Below are 17,864 nucleotides of genomic sequence, written 5' to 3' on the forward strand. Positions count from 1 at the left end.
GTGTGAGGAGGCGATGCAGCACAGGAGAGGTCGCAAGTTTTAAGTTCTTCAATTTTTTTCCGCATATTCTTGCATGACTGCCCAACAGGAGCGTGGTAGGAACTGATTATATGATTCACAGCTGTGCCTCAGTCTTCTAATGTCAGCATCCCCCTTATGCCATAACGGTTGTACCACTTAACCCCCTCTGCATTTTATTAATGTTTTCTATTAAATGATGAACAGGCATGCAGGCTGTGGTCACATGACAAAAGGAAAGCTGAAAACATGAGTCGTAATGCTCGTATAGATCTGGTATGTTCACAACGATGGATTTCTTCGTTTGGGCCATGTTCAGAGTCGGTGTGTTTGTGTTCTCCCTGCAGAGGTTTATTGTGGAGGGGGTGGGTGAATGAGGGAGTTTCACACCCCGAGCAGCAGACAGTATTTTCTCTCTGTGGAGCCCTCAGCTAGTTTGTGACTCATGATGTTCAGTTTTAAAAGTTTCTCTTGTCTTCTGGTACAAATAGTGCAGTTGTTCTTTCAGGAACACTTGCTACCTCCCGACATGACGAACAGCTTATTGGCATGCAGGAAGCATTCGCATCAATGTGGCCAGTTGTCATGGCAGCCTTTTTCCTTTCCAGGGAAACGAGGGACGGTTATTGAGAGTGACAGGTGGATTTAGAGCCGTCCGTCAGGAGAGGTTAGCAGTGAGAGTGATGGGAGCTGACATTGGGCGGAGGGCATCGGGTGGGTGTGGCGGTGTGGCAGGGACAGGACTGCAGATTTAACTGCACGGTTATGCAACTGTGTTTGGACTTTATTACACAGCAGGGCAGGGATAGCAGACCGTATCTACTGACACACACACACTCACACACACACGCATACGCACACGCACACACACACACCTCTGTACTTTCTCCATCGTTCCATAGTTACTCTGCTGCCAGCTGCAGGTGGTGATAATCCCATCAGGGGATATTTGGGTGACATGCACTTCATCATGGGTTCTTTGGTCAAATTATACTCTCTAAACACCAGCTTGCCATTCAGCCTTTCACCTCTGACCTCTTTAAAGGATCACATAGGAGGTTTTGCATATTTAATCCCTTTAACCACACATAACGTTTACTTTAATTATATCACAAATGTGAAAAGATGAGAGACGGCAATGCAGCTGCACGCAGGGGGAACTTTGCTGAAAAGTGTTGCATGTATATGCTATGTAAAAATGTAACCTGGGGGACAGACAAAAAACAAACTGTGACATTGTTAAAGGAATAATATAAATTTGATTTATTTCCGTTTCCATTAAGGAGATAATTGTTCAGCTGCTTATAGTCAAATGTCACATTTTCAGAGCAGCAGGGGGAAATTCTTTAAGGTGTTGTATGGAAATAATGAATGCCGTGAGAGATTGATGACCACTTTTCTTCATTAATTTATAAAGCAGACTTTATTTTATGCACAGCCATTTATATTATTGCTCTCTACTGTGAGGCAGAGCTCATTGGCAGCCTTTTGGCGTTTTATTAATTCTTCTTTCCGGTACAAGCCATTCTTTATTAACTGGAGCCTCATTGATCTAACCCCATCAACACACAGCAGAGCCTGTGAGTAATTGTGTAGCATGTATCTGCGATGTGAGTGACGGTGAGAGTGTCTGCGTTGCCTCATGGGCTGCACTAATTTCCCTAAGCATTATGTGGAGTGCAGAGTAGGTCCAGAGAGAAAGAACAACATGAAATACATGAGACATGATGATGTGTCTGGTATTAAAAGAAGAAATAATAAGAAAGCTCTATCCCGAAACACTTCAACAAATCTTGGTGATGTTTTTGAATTTGTGAATCTGTTTTGTTGGGTTTTTTATCCCGTGCGTAACTGGATTGAAAGGATTATGTTATGTCACAAGTTTCATACCATGACCTTTTCAGTATTTCTGTATAATAAAACATCAGTGGACATGTCAGGTTTTGCAGTCAGTCCCAGAATCAAAAAGCAACGCTTTCTGTATTTACATTGACATTCAACACAGAGTTTTGATAGTTACACAGGGAGAAATCCACAGTAGGAGACATACAAATTTCTCCATCGTCAAGATTCTCTCAATAGACCAGAAGAAAATGCAGTGAGCTGACAGGCAGAAGATTGGACATGCCATAGAGGCCCCAAATAATTAAATAAATAAAACTTTCAGGCACATTTTTATTTGAAAAATCATGTCAGCTGGTATTTGCATCTGCATCTTTATGACAATGCATGTCCCTTTTTTTCATGGACAGAGAACCATTTACATACAAGTCTGTGATTATATGATGCCCATTGTTCCCCATTTGTTAACAGCCGTTAATAAATATATATATATATATATATATATATATATAAAAAAGATCTGTTCATCACAGTATGCTTGCTGGATTCATAGACTCTTACTGTGTTATCTTGCAACAACATGATTTTAATAATTTCCAAATATGAAAACTCCACTAATCCACAGCCGGCTTCCTTTGCAGCGGCGTGTGGGTTAGGTAGTTAAATTATTGACATTTACTGACTAACTGAACGAGAATTTGTTCCTCATAGTTCCTCAAAATTCATGCACATACACATCCACACTATTGATTGTTTGTTGCTTCCTCCTAGGCTGCGGGGGTTTTTAAATACAGCATTGACTAACAGTTGAGTGAGTGCTATCTGAAAGGACAGTGGAGGTGTTAATCAGCACCAACTCTAAGAGCCGATTGTTGTATTTGAGTCGAGGAAACGGGACCAGTGGGACATTAAGTTGTGACATAATGTTTGCCTGACTGCCAGGGAAGGTGTCACACAACATTCACACACACGGCAATGTCTTTCTTCTTCGAGATCGTGTGTGATGTTCAATCATTCTTCTCCAGCAATAGTAAGTTTGGTCGCCCTGTGTTTGACTATAGTTTCTCTGGTTTGTGGATGCGTGTGTGTGTGTGAGCATGTGGGTCGATCTTGTCAGCCTCATGTCGGTCCACTTCACTGCAGTGAATGTGCCATACCGAGGCCGTATTGATTTCTCAATAGGATCTTCCTCCTCTGGAAGTCAATCCTTTTACTTGACATTATCGCTGGTCATGTTGAGCTCGTCCCTGTTTCATCCCTGTACAATGTGTGTTTGGGGACCGCTCTATTGAACAGTAATAACACGTTAGGGCCAATGAATCCTCTTCACAGAAAAATTCCCTCTCCATGGACTGACATTGCAGGATTGATTTTTCTGTTTGTCATGCTCAGGGTTTGTCAGGGTGCATTAGCTGACGGAGTCAGCCGACATTTCAGCCTGTCAAGAGTGTGTGCAGAAAAACGTGCACGTGTGGATTCATGCACATGTGAGCATTTTGAGTGCAATAGGATTTAAACAAAACAGCAATGCGACCGAGTGATGTTCGACGTTATAGTGACATCAGAGCTTCGGCTTTATTGTTTTCAACGTACATTTGTATCTTGTCTGGGAAAACCTGTCTTATTGAACTAAAGACATCTAAAGCAAAGCGAGGAAGAAACGGCTTTGTAGCCCAGAAACTTTAATGTTCAACTTATTTATAGATTATTGGGAACAGTGTTTTTAAAGGAGTGTAGAACAACAGTGCTGTAACAGACGTATGTAGATAATAAGACCCTCTTTCAGACGGTAATATATTCTAGAGACTTGAGGGTGAGCACATCCTGAAGGAGTCACATCTCAAGGGTCCCAAAATGATAAACCGGATTTGAAACCACAAAAAACATATTAATGTAAAATAAAATAGTTTGCAATAGTTAGAAAGATGCTGTTCATATACAGTGTAGCTGATGGGTGCTGAGACAGATCTATTGAATGCCCAATTAATCTTTATGTCGGTCTCCTTGCTCTCCTCTGTTCAGTGACTGTTTTGGATCTTGTCTGATCTCGTCACTGAGCAGCAGCAGCAGCATCTAGGCCAGGGATGGGATTTCCAGAAATCCATCTGTTAGAGCTCCGTGAGGGGGGGGGGGGGGGAGTGGCAGTGAGGACACACTTTTTGTGGCCCCCCCGATCCTCAAAGTTGCCCATTCCTGATCTAGGTGGAAGAGATTCTATATTTCTACAATCTTCCCTTTTTTTTACTCTGCTTCTCTCTCTCTGTATTTCAGTCTGTCCTGCATTAATATGGCTAATCCGATATAATAAGTAGAAATAATGACACCAAATTGCACGCACAGAGATTAGTTCAAACACAAAACTACTTCGATGAATGCAGTTTAACAGACAACGCATACAAAGCTCACATTACATGCATGAGGCAACTGTAAGTAAGTTGGAAGCACACAGCTTGAGCATGTGTGTGCACAATGTATGCTGTACATGGGCCAGTGAAGCCAGTGTACCCGTTTTCTCTGCTGTGTCTTCGGTGCTCCAGCTTTGATCTCCATGATGGACTGGCTCTCTGCTCGTCACAGCGGCGACTGTATATCTTTTGCTGCCTATTGATATTTCTGCGAATAGAAAGGAATCATGTCCCACATCTTTGTAAAAAGAGGGAACAGACCGGGCGCTTGACTAGCCACGAGTGCTTTGTTGCTCGATATTATTTTGGTCAATATCTCATAAGAATATTGAGATCATGATTATTCAACACCATTTGCTCATTCTCTTTGGAAACATCATGTATTTAGAAAGAACATTTTGTACATTTACACCCCGAGCCACTTTCACCCCAAACCTTTCCAAGCCGACCTAGAGACCGCCCCGGTGCACCACCATGGAGGAAATACACCTTGTGAGGGCAAGCCAGGGCTGGGGAGAGGGATCCTCCTCCCTCACTGATCAGCCGTCCCTAACCCACCGTGCGGGGCGAAAGTATACTGCTGTTACGGACAGGGGTGCTGGAATAGTCTTTGAAAGCCAAAATCGTGATTATTCGCCCACCCCTACTTTTTTGAGTGCACCATGTCAGGCTTTCTGTTCTAACCATCCGTCCTTACAGCTCGCAGTTGAGTTGATAAAAAATCGACTGTGAGGGAATGTGACCCTGTTGAGTGCTGTAGCATCAGGTACATATCTTAGATAACAAGGGCAGCTCTCACTTCTCTCATGCTCGCATATACTCACCCATCTTTAGCAGATTGGGACATACTAGCCTGTCAGGAGGCCAGAAGGTGTACAGAGCGGGAACAGATGGAAGAGAGAGAGAAACACACACACACACACACACACACACACACACACACACACACACACACTTGCATATTGGGAGAGCAGATCTTTTCTTTGGCCTGATCACAGCACACTTGGAGTTGGACAAATGACCCTACTTTAGTATTTTAACCCCATCATCACATTAATGTCTCATGTTCTACTCGTGTCATCTCGCAGCGCTTCAGCAGACTCTCACTACTTTCTTTGCTCACTTCACTAAATCGGCTAAAACCCAAGTGCATCATTTGTCAGCTATTTGCCCAACAGCTACAAATAAGCCATATGGTAGCTGTGACTCTCCGCGGTCCACATACACACACTCACATGCAACGAACAGATGGAGGGAATTTTCTGATTGGCAGGTGGGCGGTCCAGCGACTGTGGGTTACGGTGCGTGTCAGAAGGTGACCCATCAGCATTAGCTTGATGTGTGTTGTTTTCCCAGTGGGGATTGACCCCTGATTTTATTTTGCAATTAGTTCTCGTTCGTGGCTCGTCGAGTTGTCCCGGATTCTTACACACAAACACACACACCCTCTCGAACACACGTATGTCTGTACGATGGTAGATTCACACACATATGTACTTTAAAGTGGTGGCTGAGCTCAGCATGCAGTCAGATGCACCTCCCACATAATTTGCTTTTCAAATATTGTGTTCTACTTTTTCACCACTGCTCAATGGCATTTTGTAATAGTTATATGAACAGGCTGTGGTGCGTGTACTTCTGCTATTCCAAGCTCATAAATAGAATATACCCGACTGTATCAGATCGACTGACAGGATTTGTATCCCATCAGGGTACAAAATCAACATCCTTTACAATCTGTAACTATTGTCTAAGAAAAAGCAAACTTCTCTGTTTTCCATGTTTGCACTGAACTGGAGTAAGTACTAGAGATTGTTCTCAGTCTGAGTCGTGGCTGTGAGTCACCGGAGCCCAGCAATGGCCTTGTTCTCTGTGGTGAAATGCTAATCAGCATCTCTCTCTCTGTCTCTCTGTCCACCAGACTTTAACTACAACACAGATGGCTACGAGGGAGACGGAGCGGAGGACGGCAAGTCTCAGGATGGCTCGGAGACGCTGCCCTTTATAGATGAATCTCCCACCATGTCGCCCCAGCTGTGCGCGCCCCTAGGGCCTGACGGAGAAGCGGTCTCCCCCACACCACCAGAGGGCCTGCTGGCAGGGGTAAGAGCACACACACACACACACACACACACATATATATTCAGAGGCAGGTACAAATCAGTAGCCACGCTCGAACTTCTGCACAGAACTTTTATATTATAATGAAATAATGTGACGGATGGAGAGAGAAGGCCGTACAGCAGGAATCACAGTTTCAGGTTGTGTTTTACACACTATGACTAATGAGCTCAGGTACAAGTCTCCTCCAGGCGAGTTTCTTCAGTAGAATATGTAAAAATCCTAAAAGGCCTGAAGGTAGTTCTTTGGAAACTTACATTATTGGACTGAATTACAGAGAACTAAATTACTTATTTATGTCACTGGTCATCCATCCATCCATCGTCTACCGCTTATCCGGGGTCGGGTCGCGGGGGCAGCAGCTCCAGTAAGGAATCCCAATCTTCCCTTCTCCGGGCCAGATCCTCCAGCTCCGACTGGGGGATCCTGAGGCGTTCCCAGGCCAGTGAGGAGAAATAATCTCTCCACCGAGTCCTGGGTCTTCCCCGGGGTCTCCTCCCAGCTGGACGTGCCTGGAACACCTCCCTAGGGAGGCGCCCAGGTGGCATCCTTACTAGATGCCCGAACCACCTCAACTGGCTCCTTTCAACGTAAAGGAGCATCGGCTCTTACTCCGAGTCTCTCACGGATGGCTGAGCTTCTCACCCTATCTCTAAGGGAGACGCCAGCCACCCGTCTGAGAAAACCCATTTCGGGCCGCTTGTACCCGTGGATCTCGTTCTTTCGGTCATGACCCAGCCTTCATGACCATAGGTGAGGGTAGGAACGAAAATCGACTGGTAGATTGAGAGCTTTGCCTTCTGGCTCAGCTCTCTTTTCGTCACAATGGTGCGGTAAAGCGACTGCAGTACCGCCCCCGCTGCTCCGATTCTCCGGCCAATCTCTCGCTCCATCGTCCCCTCACTCGCGAACAAGACCCCGAGGTACTCCTTGGGTGCTATATCTCGTGACATTTTACAATTTAATTACAAAAACATGATTTTGATATTGTAGTAGATCAAATGCCATTTCACCGAGCTTTTCAGCTCAGGTCTAATGTTAAACAACATGTTCGTTCTTTTGGTATGGTAGTGCAAAAGGACCGTTTGTTTCTAAAAAGTATAGATTTTTTACACATAATGCCCATATAGTTTTCCAATGTCCAACCATGTATTTTGTATGTATATGTAGCTACATACTTCTGAGACATTATACCTGCTGGCTCTAACAAAAACAATCTAACTACTGTAAAACTAAACCTTTCTTAAAAAATCTGAAACTAAACTAAAATTTGCAAACATGCTCTGAAAACTAACTAAAACGAAACTAATATAAAAAGTTAAAACAATAAAAAGTAATGGACAATTCAAAACTATTATAACGTTGGTAAAACTGCAACTGTCTCTGTAGAGTTGTTGGTGCTTTTAGGTGTTGCTGGAAAGTATTCCGCACGAGAGCTTCCTGTTTTTATGCAAAAACATTTGAATTCAAAGTCACGTTATCCTTGCATAACCTTTCAAGTAATTTCTAAAATATCAGATGATGGAGCTTCTTCTAAACAATATATCATATCAAGCTATCTTAATACAATACTCCACATATGCTTATGAGTACATTTGGAAGAGTTATTGGTCACCGTAATCATTCCTCTTGTCCATACTGGCCCTGAGGAGACCCAATGTAAGTGATGGGTACCTCTCAAAGTTTCTGGTTTTTATTACGATATTCCCTCTATATGTATTTCCCTTGACGATTTTTCCCGCTGATCTGCAGTGTAGAGATACTAACACAAGGAGAGGATGTTATACTACAAAGAGCTGAGTATGGATAGGAGGAGCAGTTACAGGTATTAATAATTATTTCAATGTACATACGGGCATGTTGGTAAGAAACATGTGAACCTGTCCTTCAGTTTAGCTGAACAATCTCTACTCTACTCAACTATATTACCACATGCATGTAACTGACAAAAACTACAAGGTGAATAAATGTTTGTTATTATGAAGTGTCAAACGGGCATTGACATTTTCTTCAAAAGTCGAATATCTTACTTATTATTATTATTATTATTATTATTATTATTATTATTACATCCTGCAAGGAGTATAATGCAGTTAAAGCTGACGTGTCATCAGGCAGTGTTTCTCCTTGTTATTAGCAGGAGGAGACGCATTCTTCCTCAAGTTAGCCGCCAGACCTAAACCCTAAGTAATTGTTAGCGATTAGCCACAATAGCTAGACTGCCTGCAGCGCACTGCAGGTGGCGCATTCACAGGAAATGACCACTGACCCAGATGGGGGTTGACGGCACCAGCGCTAATCTGTGCATGAATGCAGAAAACATTCCAGAACCGTGTTTATTCACCAACGATGTCTTCAACTTTGTGAATAGTCAGTGTTCAGTGTTTTTTTAAATGTTTATTTGTAGTGTATTACCTCTCAAAGTTTCTGGTTTTTATTACGATATTCCCTCTATATGTATTTTCCTTGACAATTTTTCCCGCTGATCTGCAGTGTAGAGATACTAACACAAGGAGAGGATGTTAAACTACAAAGAGCCTGAGTATGGATAGGAGGAGCAGTTACAGGTATTAATAATTATTTCAATGTACATACGGGCAGTGCAGTGCATTATTTAGAAATGAGATACTGTAGGTTGCACTCTTGTCTTTGTGTATTCGGTCACAGTGGCTAGTAGATTATATTTATAGATTTTCCACCAGACACCAGGCGTTAGATGCTGATGGAAAAAGTCCTGACTGTTTTCAAAACAATTTAATCTGCATATTTTAGTGTAGGTGGTCCTGGTATTTACTCATCCCCTCCTTCATGTCAGTAGGTCAGGGTTAAGCAGTGCTCTATTCATGCCTTGCAGCTGTGTGTGTTTGTGTGTGTGTGTGTGTGTGTGTGTGTGTCTGTGTGTGAGACTGTGACTTGTCTGTCTGACTGTGTGAGGGGAGACTCAGCGGGAGTCATGTTGACCCTGACCTGAATTGACCTTACCACACTCACACAGACAAAATAAGCACTGCAACTTTGACATGCAGCATGAAAAAGCCTGAATGAAAACTACAGCTGACGACTGCTCGGCTCAGACTTATGTTGGTTCCTCCATTACACATTAAACAGAGATAGAGAGTTGTTCTTGAGTTGGCCCTCTCACTTTCGACACCTTTTGTAGAAATGCCTCAGGATTACCTCACAGTTCCCTCTTGCTCTGTTTGCTCTTTATATCTGCCTGCTCTCTCCTATTGGCTCTTTAATCTCCTATCCAAGCAGCTCTATCATAACTATGATAGTAATGGAAAGGCATTGTGCCCCTGATCATTGGACTTCTTGTTATGGCGCTAATTAATAAATAATTAAGCTTATTGTTCTGTTGAAGTCACTCTGTGCAGGGTCAGCTGCTTTAAATGAAAAGGTGTCTCCATCTAGTGGCAAGTTTGGGTAAGAGCAGACGAGACAGGAAAACCATTTCAATTTAGTGCCTGCATTATATAGATGTTTTCATTAAACCACTATAAAGAAATGCAGTGCAAGTGCTCAATCAGTTTCAGATGCAGTGACTTCTGGGAACGTCAGGTCGCTCTTAAAGAGCAAATAAATTGGTCGTAAAAAGAAAGATTTCTTTGGCACTTTTTAGGTAGAGCAAAAACTAAGTTTGATATGAGATATTTAAAACAATTGTATCCTTCTACCTTCAAGCAGCTATCATTGTATGCATAATGCTGGGCAAAATGTTGCACTAATAATATAGATTTGCAGTTCTGATGGTGTCTTCTGTATTTATGTCTCCTGACCCAGAAACTTTAAGTAGCAATCTGAGTCAGAGCAGTTTATAGTAGCGGCTGGTTTGGTGCCGCGAGAGATTGTTTGTGGAGGATTCCTGTCCGTCGCTGCTGCCTTGTGGACTCTAAAGGCCTTTCCACTGAAGTCGTGCTCTCTCCTCTCACCGCCTTGTTAAGTCGGCTTTTCTTTCCGCTGAGTTTGCCTTTCATCTGCTGACATGAGAGAGCCAACGCTGACTCCTCCATGCCAAGATGCATAAATTCAGTTTGAGTAGTGCGCGCATGAGAGTTAAATAAATAAAGTTATGTTTTAGTTTGTATTTTGGGATGCTTTTATACGAATGGAGGGTCGAAGGGTAGAATATGTTGTTTTGAGGCAAATTGGTGATTTGGGTCTATATAAATAAAAGTAACTTATGCTTTTTTCCCTTTTTCTTTTTATCCTCCTTTTTTTATTTATTGTTTTTTTCCATTCTGTCTTTATGACATTACTTTTCTTTTCTTTGTCCTCTTTCTTCGAAGTTCCTTTCTTAGACCATATTAATGGCTTGTAATGCTGGTGACCTAGAAATAGAAGCCACAAGCATACATTTACTAATAGTAAATGTATGCTTGTGGCTTCTATTTGTGGCTTGTTGCTTACTCTCCCAAGTCCTTGGCTTGTAAAATAAGTAAGTAAGAGGCAAGTAGGTTAGCAACAAGAGTTAGCCTGGATTTTGCAAGATGGGCTTTGCAGAAATCTTCTGCAAAAATTAAGTGTGAAAAAGCAGATGGGCAGGGGGGGAGGAGAATCTAGAGGAAGGCTGACTTCCTGTAAAGGGGCATCTAAGGGTCAGGAGCAGGGTTAGAGGTCATGGAGAGGGAACTATAGTCATTCACAAACTCAGTTATTCACATTTTCACTTTGTAGTATCCAGAGTTATTGATTTTCTTCACAGCACACTTGTCTTTTCTTTAACACTATTTTATATTTGAACCCCATGTTCTGCCCGAGCTAAACTGCTGTTGCCCAGTGAACTAAGTGAGCTGTAATCAGAATCAGCTGCACCGGCAGCACATTAGCTGGTCTCTCATCCAGAGCTCTCTGCAGATCAATAAAGAGACAATGGCCAGAGAGGAGTGAGAACTCTGTAACAGAGAAAGAAGGAAACTGTGTGTTTGAGGAAGTGGCTTTAGTCTGAAGATACGGAAGAAAGAAAATAAGAGAATAAAGCAGACGACTCTCCCAGTGCAGTGCAGACAGAAACGCTCTATGTAGTCATCAAGGAAGTGGCTGGACAGCGCTTGTTGTTGAGGGGAGGGGCGGACGTAGAGGGAGGGCAGACCTCATCGACCGAGGTGGAACAGTGGCACACACACAGACACACTCACACCAGGAAGCCCGGCAGAGGAAGGGGGTGGGGTTGTGTAGGCGGGGTCCTCTCTCTTTCTCTCTCTCGGTGTCCAGACGACTTGCTCTGAAGGGAAAACAGTGATGTGTCCAGGCAGGCCCTGAAGAAGGGAATCTCAGGCAGAAAGAGGAGAGGAAGAGGCGAAAGAAAGGAAGGAAAAAGAAAGAATAATGGAGGAGGAAGAGGAGGAGGTGCTGTGCTACTTGGACAGGGTGCTGGAGGAGGAGGAGGAGGAGGAGGAGGTGTTTGAATATGGAGATGGGGAGCTGGATCACATCACTCCGACACATAGACAGTTCAAGGTGAGACAGCGGCTGAACAGCTGGATGCAGGGGGATATATATATATAGACGCACACACACATATACACACTTATGCGACTAACACCCTGACCAGGCTTGAAAGCTTGGCTATATATAGCAAAGTGGAAAGTCTTTTTGGTGTTTTGGCATGATGTGGCGTCACTATGTGCTGCTCCGTGTGCCTATGAGCCATCTGTGCTGCACGAGTGTGTGTGTGTGTGTGTGTGACAGCCATTGGTGTGTCAGCCTGAGGAGGCAGCTACTCTGGAGCACATGTCTCCTCACTCTGCTGCTTTTTAAAGACGGCTGGTCTGTTTCTAATAGTAACTTCTGTGTGTGTGTGTGTGTGCGTGTGTGTGTGTGTGTGTGTACTCCTGCCAGTAGATGAATTAACCAATATTAGGGCTGCAATCATTGTTCTCGCTCACTCATGATATCAGCACCTTTATCAGACAGAATGAGAGCAAAGGGCACAATAAAAAAGCATGCAGCTTCTTTTCTGTATGAAAAGCGTAACTGAGAAGAAGTGCACGCACACAGGACCAGGTTGCCATGGAAAAATGCTTTCACCGCTCATGTATTTCTCATCTTGCCCTCTCGCCACACAGTAGCTCTTTGTACAGCACAGGGAAAATATTCCCACTGTTGGAAAAAATAGTTTTTTCCTTCCTTTCCTGTTTTTTTTCATCTCGCTGTGACATGTTTGTCACAGAAGGAGTAAGCTTTACACCTCACCAACACATACTTGTTGACTTTGATGATAAAATGCATTTGTTTAGTTAAGCCTCAGGGCAACTGCACAGATCTGGCATTATATCTTAGACCTAAAAAAAAGCTAAGAAATCTTATTAGAAGTAGCTCTCGGATGTAGATGCAATAAAAAAACAACAATGACATTTATATAAAAAACTATGCCTGAAGATGTGCATACACATATGGTTTTTGGTGCTTAAAATAAATGTTGAGCTGCAGCATCAAAGAAAGCATCTAAGAGTCTCAAGATGAAATATGACTCATTTCTACTGCTGCTTTTGTTTTGAGTTTGTCAGAATGGAACATATTCTTTTAGTTTTCTTCAAAGAATACCAGCACTAAACAGGCTTTATTTCTATAAACAGATATCTGCATTCAGAATCTGTAGAAAACGAGACTTGGTTTCTGAAGCGTTCTGGTTTCCATTTTCACGATAAATCATTTTAGATTTATTGTCCAAAACAATTATTGCGATAAAAGATATTATTATAATTTTCTAATACCATTTTATGCCACTTATATAATGATAATATAATAGCATAATAATGCAAGTACAGCCTTTCAAAGAATTGGAATTATAATGTGAAAATAATATTAAAATATCCTAGATCAATAAAAAATAAATATAATGAATCACACTAACCAAAACAATTATGTAACAAACACGCATGTATTCACAGGCAATATTGAGGTCTGCAAAAATGATCGAGGTGATGTAGGATATATTGTGACGGGCCTGCGTTTGTGGTTTGTAGTCGAGCAGTATTGAGTAATCCAGTTCGAGTGGGCTTTGGCTGCACGCAGGTAAACAGTCGTGTGACGACGATTTAGCAGACTGTAAACAACGACTGACGCACAGAAGATTGCATAGACTCAATCCCTGCTCAATACATGTTGAAGTACTTCATGAGTTTACTGAGGCGATCATTTGAACGCAGCTTGATGGATTGAGAGTTGAACAGCTGACGTCCCTCACTGGAAACTTTCCATAGTTTAATTCAAAGAGAAATGATCTATAGAAACCTCTCCTGGTTCTTCCTCTGATTCCTTTGAGGTGGTCACTGTTGTGGAGATGCAGAACAGAATATGTCATTTACATTCATCGAAAACACGAGTTGACACAAAAACAATTCTCATTTCTTTCTGAAAGTATGTGCTGTATGTTGTGTATTTCGCATGGACATATATTAAAGTGGGATAAAGTAATACTTTCTATAACATTGCTGCTGGTCTTAATGATTCTGCAGTTCAGAAACGTTGAGGGATAACATCGGTGTCAGAAGGTGGATGTTAGTCGTGATTGGGTTACAACTATGAGGTCATTGCTCCTTCCTTGTCTTATCAGGCTGGTGTACTGATATCACTATAAGGACCTGGTTGTGTTAATAATTAACCTTCCTTTATGCTTCATGGCCACCCTTAAAGTACATAGGACACTTCTTCAACGTCACTTTGACTACTAATCTCCACTTTATTGCCTTTTGTCTGTGTGACGTGTTTCTGCTCAGCAGGGGCACAGTGTGAATGTACAGCTGTTGATTTACTGTAAACAATATGCTGTTTCATCATGGAGGAATATTTATATGAGGATTGCTTGTGTAGCTTTCACACATTTTATTTGTTTTGATCAACACATTTTTGAAGGAACTTTATAAAGAAAGTGTCCTGACCTTAATATTGATTATATTAACACCACTGTGGGTATTTGTCATTTACAGTATTGTGTGACTCATCATTGTTATGAGTATACATATTTAAAGCAATCCTTATCATCTTCACACCATCACAGAGTGTGTAATATATTTACCTCTGCCAAGGAGGTTATATTTTCTGTTTGGTTTGTTTGTCAGCAGGAAAGAAGTTGTTGTCCAATTTTCATGAACCTTGGTAGAAGGGTGAAGCCTGGGCCACGGAAGAACCCGCTTATTTTTGGGGTGGATCTAAATCACCGGGCGGGTACACATATTACTTCTCAACTTCCAACACAATTGTAACAACATAATGCACATTCCGTGATCGAAAGAAATCCTAGTTTACGAGCATCCTTCTCTAAATAATTAACATAAAGGTTCTGCCAATACTATCAACAACTTTTAAAGCACATGTACATGCATACTCATGAATATTAAACATAAACATTTTATAAACACTCTGTAGCAATCATTTTGGACACGTTTGTGGTACCTAGTGGTCTAGTGCTACGGCTTCCAATTAGAACACCAAAAGGTTGTGAGTTCAATACCAGGGTGTCACCATTGTGCCCCTGGGCAAGGTAACCCTGAGCCGCTCCAGGGAGACTGTCCCTGTAGTTAGTTCACTGTAAGTCGCTCTGGATAAGCGTCTTGTTTTGCTCCTGCTCCTCAAACATGATTAGGGAAGTGACTTCCCTGGTATTAAAGTAAGAAAACAACAACTGACTGGAAGCACTAGGAGTTACACTTTACCACAGAGGAAGCAAGACATTTACTTGTTTATAGACGAGTGTAGACTCCCAATAAACAGCTATGCACTTTGGATGTGTGCGTATCACCTGATGTGGTAACTGCAGTGGCATCCTGCAGGAAATGAGCTTGAGTCAATGCACTGTGATGTGGCGTTAGTCAGTGGCCTAGCTAGGCCTATTTTAGGTGGGCTTCAGCACTGTAAGAAGTTATTAACGTGTTAGCTCCTTAACTTTGAATAACTCTAGGAAAGGGAAAAGTGTAGTAACATTAGGTCTTCTATGTTTGTTGGTGTACTGTCAGTAGTACACCTGGCTGCGTCAAACAATGGGGCAGAAAAGGCTTCACAGCCTTGCAGTTGTGTCCATTGAAAGTGACATTCTATGGCATCTGAATCACAACAGCGTGATAGATCGCTTTGCCACTCTCAAAAAGAGAAGGAATTATTTGATGCTTCCACCTACAAGTGTCTGAAAGACAGATGGTGTGATGGTGAGTGGATAGACATTTGTCTTAAAGCGCACCAGATTTATGCAAAACAATTCACTTTAAAATGTTAAAAATATTCTGCCACCCCTAGAGGATGTCCACCCTACTCCTAAGACATGTCAACATGACTAAGGCCAGGTAACATGGACCTGGCTAATATGACTAATATATTGACGACGCAACCAGCACAAAACACTATGGGGGTGTAGCGCTTTGCTCAGTGCAAAACTCCCACACTTACTTATCCATCATCATGCCCATCCAAACTTGAAAACCTAGCTACGCCCCTGGCGTTAGTTAAAAAGGAATCCTGGATATAAGTAGTTTACCAAAGGATACTTGGTGTGTTTGTTTGTGTTTGTGTGTGAGAAATGTATAACTACATGTGTAATATGTCATTACAGTTAGGTTTTCTTTTTTTATCCTTCAGGGAGACATAGAGAAAGGACTGGAGATGAAGAAACTGGTGCTGTCTGGTTTCCTGGCCAGCGAGGAGATTTACATTAACCAGCTGGAGGCCCTGCTACTGGTGAGACACACCACACGCACACACAGAAAAACAGCATGCATGTTGCAGTGCTGCCGCTGTGTAAGTTAGTGGTGTGTGAATCGTCAGAGCACTATCAGTGGTTAATGGTCACACTGAAAGCATGACCACCGTCACAGCAGTTTCCTGAAACACTTACTGAACATGCTTCTCTAAAGCTAAGCCACTATGTCATATCCTGCCGCTCTCGGCTGCACTTTAACCGACACCTTGTCAGTTTATCCATTAACAATTTTATAGTTTGATGTCAGTCAAACAACAGTGACAGAACAAAACCTCAACCGCTGCAACACAAAAAGGTTTAGCAAGTAGTCAGTGAGGTAAACAAAAGATTGCAGTAATACTGTCAGAAATCTAATGCGTCTCTCAGTTCCTTCTCTTTCAACCCTGACTCACCCAATAAAGACTTTGTTCCTGTCCTCCTCCCCTTCTTCAGTCATTTAGAGAATGTCTAAAACACTTTAGTTTTTGTTTTAGTTAATGCTCCCAAATGAAAGGCAAACCAGGACTTTTAAACAGAAGTCACAAGTAGCTCGTGTTTTGGATTGGGTTTTGGTAACCTTCTATGTCAACTCTCGGTATTGCAGATGATGGTGGTGAATATGACAACATCTCTGGAGACTGATGTAGATCTCTGACAGCCAGCATTTGCTCATACTTGGATCTTTTGGTATAACGGCAAACTGCAGTCTGGTGGTCAGGAACTCGTAGCAAGGACAACAGACGAGTCCATTGTATTTAGCATGTTGGTTCAGATACAAACTTGTAACCAGCCACCTTACTGTTCTTCAAAGTTACTTATTTAAAAGTTCTCACCTGTCATACCCCCAGATTAAAGGAGTAGTAAAACTGGTTTAACATTGTAGATGTAAAAGGTGACTCACCAGACATGGGCACTGACTAGACTGGAGACTGCTAAACTCAATAACTGATCATTTCTTTCTGGAACATTACTTTCAAGTTGAGATGTGAGCATAAACTTCACTGATTACAGTGTGTCACTAGAAAGGTCTCCTTTCATTTCCTTTACTCTCCTCCTGGGTCATCAGCACACACCTCGTGTAAAACGTGTCTGTCCGACAACACATCCGATGACATTGATATGAATAGGGGCTACAAGCTTTGAGGACATGTTGAATATGACTTTGTTCCTGCTTTCATTAAAACAATCTAAATCATTGATGACTACAGACAAAACGTGCTGTACATGCAGACACACACTTCCCCAGCATGGTCTTGGACTATACACACTTTTACATACTCATATTGCAATAAATTGTCTGTTTGTAAATACATTGAAAAGCCATTCCTCTGTAAATGTGTCACTTGACGTATGTGTGCAGCCTTCTCTATAAACACATGATGTTGTCCTTTAATGTTAAATGGAAAGATAAATAGAGTTTTTATTTCTATGACATCCTCCCAGCACCATGTTCACGCCACACACACACATCTATGATTAACTGAGTAGGCGTACAATCTGATTTGTCAGAAACTGCACTGCAGAGAAGAGTCACCCAATTGCAGAGCAGAGAGGCTAAGATTACTTGCTTATCACTGGGTGACAAATAGCATCGGATTAGAAACTTTCCTTTCAGGCTCTGGTCCAATTAGGCCATAAACTGGCCAAATAACAGCCCCAAATTGTTGCTAACAAAGCCTGCTCTTAAATTAGACCCCACTTCAACTCATTTTATCAGAATTGCGTGTGAAATAAACGTAATATCGTAATAAATTATCAAAACAATTATGATATGAATATAGGAAAACAATTGAAACTGTCCAAGA

General features: G+C 42.0%; 1 protein-coding gene across 4 annotated transcripts in view; it reads left to right on the forward strand.

The window, feature by feature from the left end:
- abr (ABR activator of RhoGEF and GTPase) overlaps positions 1 to 17,864 on the forward strand; it is a 123,634-nt gene that overhangs the window by 37,056 nt on the left and 68,714 nt on the right. For 3 of the 4 annotated variants that reach the window (XM_029447365.1, XM_029447366.1, XM_029447367.1), the window contains exons 2-3: positions 6,187 to 6,368; positions 15,960 to 16,058. In XM_029447365.1, the coding sequence (XP_029303225.1) occupies positions 6,187 to 6,368; positions 15,960 to 16,058 (281 nt within the window). Of the gene's footprint in view, positions 1 to 6,186; positions 6,369 to 11,609; positions 11,847 to 15,959; positions 16,059 to 17,864 lie in introns of those variants that run through there. The other variant, XM_029447368.1, reaches the window with a different exon arrangement.

This window comes from Cottoperca gobio, chromosome 14 (genome assembly GCF_900634415.1).
Source record: "Cottoperca gobio chromosome 14, fCotGob3.1, whole genome shotgun sequence".
NCBI lineage: Eukaryota > Metazoa > Chordata > Actinopteri > Perciformes > Bovichtidae > Cottoperca > Cottoperca gobio.